This window comes from Festucalex cinctus, chromosome 1 (assembly GCF_051991245.1).
Source record: "Festucalex cinctus isolate MCC-2025b chromosome 1, RoL_Fcin_1.0, whole genome shotgun sequence".
NCBI lineage: Eukaryota > Metazoa > Chordata > Actinopteri > Syngnathiformes > Syngnathidae > Festucalex > Festucalex cinctus.
The window spans coordinates 10,545,252-10,558,202 of record NC_135411.1 but is presented as its reverse complement, the minus strand read 5'-3'; the positions used below and the strand labels follow the sequence as shown (position 1 = coordinate 10,558,202).

At 38.8% G+C, this 12,951-nt stretch overlaps 1 protein-coding gene across 7 annotated transcripts in view; it reads right to left on the bottom strand.

Annotated features, from left to right (window-relative positions):
* kcnab1b (potassium voltage-gated channel subfamily A regulatory beta subunit 1b) overlaps window positions 1-12,951 on the bottom strand; it is a 67,523-nt gene that overhangs the window by 7,661 nt on the left and 46,911 nt on the right. For all 7 annotated transcript variants that reach the window (XM_077515447.1, XM_077515446.1, XM_077515450.1 and 4 more), the window contains 2 exons: window positions 12,046-12,089; window positions 5,648-5,734 (listed from right to left, as the gene is read on the bottom strand). In XM_077515447.1, the coding sequence (XP_077371573.1) occupies window positions 5,648-5,734; window positions 12,046-12,089 (131 nt within the window). The remainder of the gene's footprint in view (window positions 1-5,647; window positions 5,735-12,045; window positions 12,090-12,951) is intronic.

Genomic DNA, 12,951 nt, shown 5'->3' with positions numbered 1-12,951 from the left:
AACCGGAATAATGATGTCGCACCCATGGTGTTTTTTTTTAAATGTTGTGCATGAGTAATACACATAAAAAAAAATAAAACTAATACTGAAACTAACTAAACTAAAACTAAGCATTTATTAAAGAACTAAAACTAATTAAAAATAACTAACAGAACCACCCTGAAAAATAATTAAAACTAACTAAATAAAAAAAAAACTCAAAACAAAATAAAAACTAAAATGAAACATTCCAAAACTATAATAACCCGACTGACATATTACAAATAAGTTGGTTTATATAGTGTAGCATTTTTCTAAATATACAAAAGCACAAATAAATTATTTGTAAAATATTTATGACTAAACACAATTTCTCTTTCTTATGTGGCCCTTGCGTCCTTCTCATTTTCTGGATGTGGCCCTCAAATGAAAAGGTTTGGTCACCCCTTTCCTTTTTTCCTTCCTTTTATTATTTTTTGAACATATAAACAGATGAACAGCAGAGATAAAACAAAAAACAACAACAATCAAAATAGAAGAAAATCCCAATAACATAATCATTCAATTAATCATAACTTACATGTTCAAAAGGGAGTAGGAAGAAGTTAAAAACTTATCTAGTCCTACCCCTTTTACTAAATATATTTACCCCTGCTTTATAGTGTGCACAAAGAAACTATTTAGTGAAGAAACCAAAAGAGCCGAGGGGAGTTAAATATATATGATATTGCTTTTGTCTCTAATCGACCTTTAAACGCGCTAATAAACCATCTGCCATACTGGCAATTAAGTTGTAGATGCAAGTACTGAAAATCGGTATGAGAAGAGAACACAGCAGGGTGTGATTAAAAAAAAAAAAAAAATACTGGATCTTTTTCTTTTCATCAGAAGTTCTCCCTCTGGGCCATCGTGTGCCTCAGCGAGAGACTGCGTGTGTATGTGTGTGTATGTGTGCCAGTCTGTCTGTGTGGGTGAAGCAGGTGGGAGGAGGAATCACAGCTCCAAAAACAGGGGGGAGTGATAGATGAGGAAGATTGTAAAACCTGTTAATCAAATATATTTTCTATGAATAATAAATGGTGCTAACTGGAAAATGGAACTTGATTCACAATAATATGGGCAATTTCCCCCAGCTGGATGGCGATGGTGCCTGAAACAACAGATGTCCTTGTAGCTTAGGTGAGATATCCAGCATTCACCATCAACACCCTGCTCATACAAGCACAGTCAAAAAGGGACAGTGTGGGTGTAGTTTTGAACAAGCGCCAACTGCATTATGCACTTGAACTAGTAATTATACTTACCTGCAATTTGAATAAACCTTTCGAAAGGAGTAGCTGAATATTTTGGGGAAAATAATATGTACTATGCCATGTAATTGGCTGGCAACCAGTTCAGGGTGTACCCCGCCTCCTAGGGATGTAACAATTAGGGCAATATCGTGATATCGTGATATTAAAACTGCCACAATATCATCGTCGTCGTCATGTTCACAATATTTAAAAGGAACACATCTGTTAAAAAAAAAGTCACGTTGATTTCCATTTGTGCAGTTCTAGCACCCTCTAGTGGCTAGTTTATTAGTGCAATTTAATTTTCATTAGGGATGTTTTGGCCTTCTATGTTAAAATTCTGCTAATTGTCAGATGAGGTAGAACCTAATTTGCTTGTGAAGCGATTAATGTGCTTCGATTAGCAAGTAAGTGCCTCAATATTGTTATTAGCGATTGTAGGTGTTTTTTTATGCATTGCTGTTATGCACAAATGAACAATATTTTTTTTTAGTATGAGCTCTTTTTTTTCTTACAATATTGTGATCTTTCCCCCCCCCACTATATCGTGATAATTATCGTATCGTGGCGTTCATTTCGTGATAATATCGTATCGTGATGTTTGGATATCGTTACATCCCTACCGCCTACTGCCCAAAGCCAGCTGGGATAGGCTCCAGCACTCCAGCGACCCTTGTGAGTAGCAAGAGGTTAAGATAATGGGTGGATGAATAGGTACTAATTCAGGCTTTATTTGCAAGGAGAAACGAAACATTTGACATTATTAGCTCTACTACTGCAAAGTGGAGCAGAGATAGAAATAGCCATACAACGCTTAATGATATCAATATTTCTCTTTTTAATTTTGAACCGTTTTCAAGCTCACCTCGGCAGTGATTAAAATGTCAGGTCAGCATCAACTGAATGATGAGGTCCTATGAATTGATGACCGCGCTTGTGGGACAGGGGCCAAATTAGGCCACTGTATTTGACTGTACTATATTAATGGCCTTCAATAAGACTACAACAATGACAAAAAAAGAAAAGCATGACTCTAAATTAGTCTACTTTCATTGCACTTTTGCAATTCACTGACTTAAATCATAGGCGTGAAACGAAAACAATTTAAATCACAAAATCGCTTTTCCACTTTCAAACATATCAAGAAAAGTATCAAACCCTTTTTTTTATTGGAAAGATACACATCCCTAAAAAAAAATAACTCAAAATACAGCTAACCCCATGGCAATAAAAGTGAGTACACCCCAACGTGAAAATGTCTAAATTGAGCACAGCCACTTCTCCTCCCCAGTGTCATGTGACACGTTAGCGATACAAGGTCTCAGGTGCGTTAAATTTGATATTACAGCTCTCACATGCTCTCATACTGGTCACTGAAAGTTCAACATTTGAAGGAAATGCCACATTTACTGTACTGACATGTTATTTCATATTATAAAATGACAAGAACCATATCAAGTCGAATCATAATCCTACTGAATCAAACCGAATCAAGTTGTTGTTTCACTTTAAAATGAACCGGCCTTATATAGGATAGTACCCCAATTGTCTTTGACAAGAAATATACACAACCTTTAAAAGGTATTAATATTCTACGGAGCCCCTGAGGTGACATGGTAAAAAAATAAAAAATAAAAAATAAAAACAACTTTGCGTTCCCTCGCAAAGATTACGAGGGAACGCAATTGCCCCAAAAAAACCTTTGCGTTCTCTCGCAAAGATTGCGAGTGCGGCACGCAAAGTTGTTTTTTTTCGCCTACCATGTCATCTTCGGTGCGTCATAAACCCTTCCGGGTCATCTTCCATGTGACCAAAAGCGACGAGGATGAAACGTTTGTAAACATGAAACAAAGCAGTGGGAAAGCTTTCCTAAAGCGACTAGGATGGAGCATGTATAAAAAAACAAATTCCCACTGATTTGTTTACACGTAGCTTTTGGTCACATGGAAGATGACCCAGTAGTGTTTACGGCGTACTTAAGGTGACATGGTAGTCGGAAAAAAACAACAACTTTGCGTTCTCTCGCAAAACAAATTTTTTTTTTTCGTTTTTTTTCTACCATGTCACCTTAGGGGCTCCGCAATATTCTTATTATATTCTACGTATATATAAAGTTATTCCCAAGAATTGTTCTTCATAATAATTCCTAATTTAACTTAAAAACCTGAGTTAAAAAAAAGAAAAAAGAAGACTGACACGTGATCGTAACTGAAAAGAAACAATTCATGCTGACTGAGGTAAAAATCTTTCCAAAAGACCTTTCCAAAGATCATGACGCCAAATAGTCTTTAAAAGACTTGATGAGTCCCTGACAAAATCTTGACGCTGCATCTCAGAGCAGCGCCGATTGATTTAGGAATGCAAAGGATTTATAATGGCTTTTATTCATTGCTTTGCCACAAGCCCGTCTCCTCATCTGCCTCTATCTGGCCCATTCTCACATTAAGTTAATTGAATGGTTTGAATGTGCTGCTGCTCTTGGGTCTGTCAAATGAAAATGACGTGGAGTGGGTGAGTTGGACTGCAGGCTACCAAGTCTATCAATTAAAACAATAGAATGATGTTGACATTGATGCATGCTTTTACTTTCAAATCTCCCTCAGGTGCTGTCTCGCCAAACGATACGATAATGGGAGCATTTTGTGTTGTATTGGTTGACACAATGATTGAAATGCCGCTTTTTGAAATGCAGTTTTATACCGAGCCATTACTCACGGTGAAAGGTGCGACAATAAAGTGCCTTAAAAAAGAATATGTCGCGCTGAGCCTGTCAAGCGTTTTGGATCACAGCCGTGATCGTCTTTGTTGTCTTAAAAGCTCAATCAAGGATCAGGAAGGGTAAAGAAAGATGGAAAGAAGATGAAGAACGACACAAGGGGAAGAAAGGCGGTGATTTAAACAAAGGAAGACTTCGCCCCCATTACATCACTTTTTGGTGCCTTGAGGGACACGAGTTGCCTCACGCAGAGTCAGGGACGCTCAAAGTCACAGGAACAAACACAAACCGCACCTGTTAGATGGAGTTGCATTTTTAGATCGCACCCTACTTTTAGTCATGTCATGGAGGGGAAATTTACATAACACAATACTGTACAATATATATATCCATCCATCCATTTTCTTGACCACTTATTCCTCACAAGGGTTGCGGGGGGTGCTGGAGCCTATCTCAGCTGCCTCTGGGCAGTAGGCGGGGGACACCCTGGACTGGTTGTCAGCCAATCGCAGGGCACACAGAGACGAACAACCACTCACACTCACAAGCACAAATAGGGACAATATGGAGCTCCCAATTAACCTGCCATTCATATCTTTGGAATGTGGGAGGAGACCGGAGCACCCGGAGAAGACCCACGCAGGCACGGGGAGAACATGCAAACTCCACCCAGGAAGGCCGGAGCCTGGACTCGAACCCGAATCCTCAGACCTGGGAGGCGGACATGCTACTTTTTACTAGACGGGGGCTATTGCCAAACAAAGTTCCTCCCTTCATTCCAACATTTGCCACATGATGGCGCCAAAGGAATCACTTTATATTAGACAGGGATTTGGCAAGTTGAGTCTGAATCAAAACCACCTCTGCTCCTCCATTTTGTCTCTTCATTTGCTTCAAGATGTGTGTAGACAATAATCGACCACATTTATAAGAATCGATTGATTCTTATACGCATCCCAACTGATAATCTGTTAGATGCCACTGGTGTTGTTTAATGGTGTTATATGTTGAGATATTCCAGGAAAATCTACTGTATGTGTGATCTAACACTTGAGATATGCACGATAACAAATGCAAATATCAGCAATGTTACATTTTCATTGCACCCTCACCATCCTGAAAACTCATTTTATCTGGACAGCGGGGGTTTAATTCACTGACTTTAAACTCTCAGGGTCTACCCCCACAAGTGACGGGGTCACAAAGGAATAACACGCGAGGAAGGAATTCAAGGTGGTTGAATGGTGAAGGCAGCGCAGAGTGTTGGAGGAATAGAACACTTGTATCTAGAGAGTCCGACCCAAAAATACACCAGCTCCCCCCCCCAAGGGGACCAGATAATCCTACTTCTGAAGAACGGGGAGGGCTCCGAGACCCTGTGGAAAGTGGTGATCCCACCGAGACAGAAAGAGAGTGACACCCGCAAGCAAAAATAGAGGACGAGAATCAAGGCGAAATTGTCCGATTAGTGGAGATGTGTGTATGTGCGACAGAGATAGATACGCACCACTCTAACACTAATCCACTCCGGCCGCAGATCTGGTGAGGACCTTTCACTATTTTCTCACCTTCTCAAGTTGCAGGACAATGCGCATTGTCCCCTTGCTGACCCTCAAGCACCCGCCGACGACCTACACACCCCTGCCCAGCAACCACTTACCCTCCATGGGGGTGTTGTTGTCCGGTCGGTTGGCGAAAACCACATCGACGTATTCAAGCTGCATCCTCTGGAGAGAGCCCTTTAAACCTGCAGTGGGAACACAGATATAATGAAGAGGCATTGTAAATTCCCTACTATGGAAAGCCGTTTGAGCATTCATTCAATATCATTGATATATATATGTATGTGTACTAGTGCATAGTTTTGCCTCACTAGTAATATGTATCTGTCCTACTAGCAGAGGTGGCAAGTAAGTCATACATGTGCAAAGTCACATGCATGACTCAGTCACAACCTTCAAGTTTCAAGCAAGTCTCAAGTTATTGTGTAAAAAATGTAAAGCAAGTCGAGTCAGCACCAAATTTCAAGCAAGTGTCATGACATTCCATAGTTTAAGCACATCGTACATTCTACTACTAATCATACGATCTTGGTCAGTCACAATATACAGAAGCTGACTTTATATGAGTCACATGTCAGTTGCTAGGCTTATAGCAAAAAAAAATAAATGGCTAAGAGCGAAAGTATTATGGAAAATGTGCTTACAAAATGGCTGCCAAAATGGCGCAATACTTCCACTACAACATCACATTTACGAGAGCACCACACATCCCTTCTTCAACAAATTGAAGATAAGGGTGATATATTAATACAATACTATCTTAAAATGGATGTTTCCAATCACCTGTGAGAACTAGCTTGTCGACAATTGGGGAAATAAATACTATAGACCAAGGTGGATAACACGGCTAACTAGCATGGCTAACATTGAGCATGGTTAGCATGGCTTTGGCTAACGTTTCACAAAGTAAAAACAACTGAGAAGTAGTGACTGAGTTTCTGAGAAATAAGTACTTCTCTTGTTTACTGTTATTTTTTTAGGCATTCAAATGTTTACTGCATTTTCTTTTTACATTTATTAATGTTTAAAAAAAAAATATATATTTGTATGCAACCGTGTGTTCTCATACGCTACAATGGTTACCCTAATCTTTTAAAGTAAACAGTACCATATGTCTTGAAAAGTAAAAATAACAATAAAAAATAATAATAAACATACAAATTAAATGTATTTGTTCATAAAAGGGGGTCACCAAAGTATAGTCCTTATCCCCCCCCCCCAAAAAAAAACAAAAAACACAGAATAAGGAAAAAAATTATTGAAGTCTTTAGCATCAACTTTTCAAAATTTGCAGAAAGTACAGCGGAAATAGTGGACCACAGAAGAAGTCAGGAGACTATTGTGTGTGTCCTATTTCACACGCGAACAAGAACAGATGGAAGATGAAAAGCTGTCACAAATGAGGGCAGCAAATTAATAGATAGTCAAGGCGAACACCATACGCAGCTTCCCACTGTTTGTGCGTGCGAGGCAGATTAGTGCCGGAGGCTTCCTCACCAGCCGCTAATCCCAATGGAGATTTCAGCCTTCCCCGTCGCTCTTCATTGTACATTCCCAAAATCCCCGAAACATCCAAAACACGGATCCTAATCTGAGCCTGCACCGTCATGGCGAGCAGCATCCCCTGTCTTGTAGATTATCTTAAGTGGCTCTGAAGGGGGAGTCTATTTTTGGACCATGAGAGAAGATGTTGAACAACAAAGATATTCTTCTGGTGTTTGCTATGAATAATGAATTTGAATTCCACGAAAGTGTCTTTGAAAAGATAACCTAGTCAAGGAATCACTGTCCTGTGGGCTACATTTCAAAGGGAAGACACTGAGACAGACTCACCTCAGCAGTGCTCATCTATGGTACTCATTAACTCATTCACTCCCAGGCGTTTTCACTGTTTTATTGTTTTTTTGACTGATTTTGCAATGCCCACAGGATATTGTGTTCTATTGCTATAAAAACATGGAACCTACCAAAAGAAAGATTAGTCTCTTCTTTCATCAGGACAAAAAAGGTATATTTTTATCTGTTTCTATTTTGCAGCAATTAGCATTAGAATATAGCAAAGTTTCATCATTATTCACAAACCTGTTGAGAACACTAGGGAAAAGAGCTTGTTGCAACATGGCCCGTGCTGCTCTCTTATACTCTGTTGCCACCTGCTGGCCGTTTTTTTGTAATAACTACCATTGCTTTAAGCGAACTTTTCAGGTCTGAAGCTGCATCAAAGCCTTCTTTATGCTCTAGCATTTAAAAAAAACAAAAAAACAAAAAAACGTATAAATACGTTTTTGGGAGTGAATGAGTTAAAAGTGTTTTCGGGACGAGTCAGAGGGCAAAATACAATTTGGCGCTTAATTTATAGACCAAAGATCACCCAAGGCCATGAGCTTTGCGAATAGTGATTAATGGTGTTTACAAAAACAAAACAGGAGCAGAAATGAGCTACTTAGTGAGTTTCATCTGAATGAGGTGCTGAAAAGAAAATAGGCAGGTAGATGTCATTACTTGGTCTCATGAGACTAAGCAGACCGAGAAGACTTTTCATGGGATTGCAAACGGCCTCTTTAAATTCTTATGCTCGATCTCACCAAGTAACAAAGCGGTCCATGGGGCTTTGAACATCCATTCAATGTAAATGGACATTTCAACCAGAGACAATTATTGCAGTTTACTATTGTATCATTTTCTTCCAAACATTTTATCATTGTAGTTAAAATACCCTGTAAAATTGATTCATCGATTTGTTCCTAAATAGTAATAAAAATAAAGCTAGAACTTGTAGCAATCAGTAGTGGAGCTTCAGTAGTGGAGGTTTAGTGTTAAACTATATTTCAACATTTCACTTTTTCAATTTTGGGAGATGTGGCTAAATAGTACCAAGTGACAGACTTTGTTTTCGGTACCACATATATGAAATGAGTGACTGTGTTCACGTCACTGCTTAACAGGCACAAATTGCGACATGCAGTTAGCGATAGCGAGCTAGCTATGCCTATATCTCAATAATGCATCTTCCTTTGGATAGCCCACTGCAAATAGCCTCTATTTTAACGAGCCAGTCGGATATATTTGAGATACAAGAGGCTTTAAGTGAATATATTTCCTAGGTTCAAATCAAAACACAGATGTATGTGTAGGCAAATGTATACTAGCAAAAGTCGCATCTATTTTTTCCAGCTTCTACCAGTGGTATTTGATTGCAATGAAACATTCCAGGGCTCAACTAGACAGATGATTTATTTTCAGGTAACATTTTAATAATTACAAAATCTAATATATTCAATTGTATAAAAAGTGTATTGGCCATCATGACATTTAAAAAAAAAAAACCAAGGTCACTTTTGAAGTTGACCAGCTGCAAGAATATCTTCACTTGCGAATAATGTAAAGCTGGCAACTTCAAATTGGGCACTTTTAGAGACAGTTGATCACAACCACAAGCCCCAATCATGATCGATGTATTTTCCTATAATTCCAAATTATAGGAAAATTCCAATTTGGAGGTTCCACACTAATACAGCAATATACCATTTCTGTATAAGCCAATTATGCTCCTAATGTCATGCTTTGCTGATGGGCTGGGAGACATCCATGATTCTAGTGTCGCAGTTAAAGTATATTGGTTTCGAGCTGGCAACGTGTCTGGCATACTAATGAGTGATATAATGTTGTTTAATGATACATATATATCAGACACATACTGCACTCGTGCCATCACCTCGCCATTTCTACCAATCATCCTCAACTCTGTGCCGCTTTATGCTTCATATATTCACAGAAACACTCACTTGTTTGAAGCAGAAAGTTGGAGTAGCTGCTGTGAATGCTAATTACGTGAGTGAGAGTTGAGTCACTGCGAGAGGTGCAATGCGCAGTGGACCCGAAGGCATGTTTGTAGGAGGATTGCCAAAATATGTGAATGGGGCCACAAGTTTTCAGTAAAGTGAAGGAGAACGTTGTAAACAATGTATCGTCTTTGAATCAGAGTGTCCCTTGAGCGTCCGGGAAACAAAATAATCGATTACAACCTGAAGTTGTGTAAAATGTATTGAATAGAAAATGTCTAAACTTAGCCAGACACGTCTTTTCACACCTGCACACATCTAATGAGGGGCAATAAAAGAATGTATCAGCAAATTTGCCTTTATAGATAATAAGAAGTGATTCGTGGGTATTGTTAACAGTAGTTTCAAGCATCACTGATTGTTTCAAACAGTTTAGCTACTTTATTTAGGTCAGGTACATGGGGATAAAATATTAGACAAGCAACAGGTGTCGTGTGAGGGTACAATGCTGTACCGTATTTTTCGGATTATAAATCGCAGTTTTTTTCATAGTTTGGCCGGGGGTTCGACTTATACTCTGGTGCGACTTATGTGTGAAATTATTAACACGTTATTATATAATTTCACGTTATTTTCACACTAAACCGCAAGAGGGCGCTCTAGGCCCGTGTTGATAAGTTCAACATTGCCGGTAGAAGAGGAAGCGGTGCATCGTCTACCTCCCGAGTTGGGGGAGTTGTTTAAAAGTGACACCGAGGATGATGATTTCATTGGATTTAGTGATTTGGAGTGAAACTGATAGTTTGGTAAACTTGTTAGCATGTTCTTTATGCTAGAGTTATATGAATAACTTGTAGTGAAGGGAACATAATTCACCCGCGGAACGTTGGGACGAAGGGAGAGTTCCGGGTGGGAAGGTTTTGTTTTGTGGAAAAGGGGAGTTAGCCTGTTAGCTTCTATCTGAGTGGGGAGTTGCTGTTAAGACCTCAGAAGCTGATGTCAATAAAACGCCAGCCTTTGGCTCCGTGCTTCAACACTCCGCCTCCGACTCCCGTCACTGCTCGCGACAAACTCTTAATATGTTACGTCGTTGCTGACATTACCAGGCATGTCAGTAATGTAACGTTAGTATACCGTACGCTTATTCAGCCTGTTGTTCTCTATTTTATTTTTATTTGAAATTGCCTTTCAAGATGACATGTATGTTTTTGGTGTTGGATTTTATCAAATAAATTTCTCCAAAATATGCGACTTATACTCCAGTGCGACTTATATATGTTTTTTCCTTCTTAATTATGCATTTTTTGGCTGGTGCGACTTATAATCCGGAGCGACATATAATCCGAAAAATACGGTATCTATCGACAACATGGAACAACTATTCACACTCACATTCACACCGAAGGACCCTGAACAAAGAGCCCAAACGGCGGACACTAAATTGCGTGTTTGCTAGCTCAAACTGATTGTTCCTTATGTTGACAACAGGGATGGAGACTGCCATATTTCAAATTGAGGTTTGTGCTTTAGCTCGCTCTGATGGTTTTCACCATGGAAAATTTGGCCAAATTAAGTTTGAAGTGATGGAATTGGAAGTGTGAGTGGATGAGGCAAACAAAAATATTACTGGGTTACAGAAAATACACCCCTCGTGCCCGTAATAAATACACAACTGCACAAAAGTTGTGCATTATTTGACTTAGCTCAAATTGAATTTTCAATCTGATAAGTGCATTTAAAACTTGTGATAGAGCACCTGCAAAATTGCCCTGGCAGAGGCTAGCAATGATTGTCACAATTAATACGCTGACATCAAATAACCTAGGCACAATAAAAAGCAGAATTGAAAGGAGTTTTGTCATCGGCGGTATGACATGACTCCTTCTTGTGATTGGTTCAAAGTCAGCGATTGGTTCAAAGTCAGCCCTTAGATTGTTCAGAAGCTCTAAAATTGTCGCTATAATTTTTTGGTGATATTTCAAAATTATACTTTTTCATTTTGCATGTACATTGACACTGCTGTTCCAACGACGCAAAATCCACCATCACAATTTGTCTCAGGTTTAATAAACCACATTGTTCATGGTGCCGCCACTCTTCATAGTCCCTTCAATTTAATGTATAATGCTGCTCCTATTTAGTGCAAGCAAAAACGTGATTACACTGTAGTTTGCAATAATAAATATGGAAATTGTAATATTTTGATGATTTCCCCCCATCAATTTTCTAAACCGCGTATCATCTTTGGGGTCGCTGGTATGTTTTTTTTATTTTTTTTTTATAGCTCTTTTCCAATGACTTTGTTAAATTGTTACAAACTACGGTAATTAATCCCTACCGAATCACTATTGAAAACATTTATAGACACATACCCTTATTATAAAATGATCTTCCATCTTCAGGAAGAATTGCACAAATTGAATGACAGCAAAATTCCACTAACTAATTAACTACTAATTTATAAACGATTTCTTGACCTTTGAAATGGGTACCCCAGCATTCAGCCAATTGTTGCAGACTGCAGTATGCAGTCATTGTTTCTTATAAATGCCTTGGAACAGACAGGACATCAGTAAGGTCAGACTAGTACAAGTGTACAGAAAGAAAGACGAGGCGAGGTAGGCCGATAAAAGACGAAGATTAGGAAAGGGCAGCGGGGATCGGAGTAATGGGGTGACGTGAAGGACAAAGCAGGAGGAGAGAACATCTGTTACCTTCAATGATGTGTTTTCTGTTGAGGCCCCGCTCTGTCTCTGCCCTGGAACATGAAGGAAAGAAATACGTGTGAACGTACGTGTGCACACATAAAGGAGATATACGAAGTCTACACACTCCTACTCAAATGCCAGGTTTTTGGGAGAGGGGGGGAAAAAAAAGACTTTAATTCATTGAAAATGTTCATGTTCAAGATATGGTTATGGTCCACTGAATTCAAGGTTGAACTTTTTGGCCATAATTACAAAAAGTACTTTTGGTGCCTTTGTTAAGTTTGAAATAGTCTGTGTTAGCATAGAACATTCATGCTTTTGCTGGTAAGGAAAGAAAATGTCAGGAAAAGTCAACTAAAACAACTGAACTTTATCTAGGGTTAATTGGACACTTTAACTCATTCACTCCCAGCCATATCCATTGAAGCAATCCCGTTCGCTTCCGGCTGTTTTACTGGATTTTGGCTGATTTTGCAGGGCCAACAAAATATTGTGTTATATTGCTATACAAACATGGAACCTACCAAAAGCAAGATTAGAGTCTCTTCTGTCATCTGGTAAAAAAACTAAATTTCTATCTGTTTCTGTTTTGCAGCAATTAACATTACAATTTATCTACCAGTAAGTTTTATCATTATTCACAAATCTGTTTAAAACTGTAGGGAAAACAGCTTGTTGCAACATGGCTGTGGTTGATTTCTTATACTCTTTTGCCATCTGCTGGCCGTTTTTGTAATAACTACCATGGTTTCAACCGTTCTCTTCAGTTCAGAGGCTGCATCAAAGCCTTCTTTTATACATTTTTAATGTTCTTTTATGAGTCTAGCATAAAAGAAGATTAAAAATGTATAAATACGTCTTTGGGACACTAGTAATATTTAAAATATTTATATGTTTTTGGGAACAAATTAG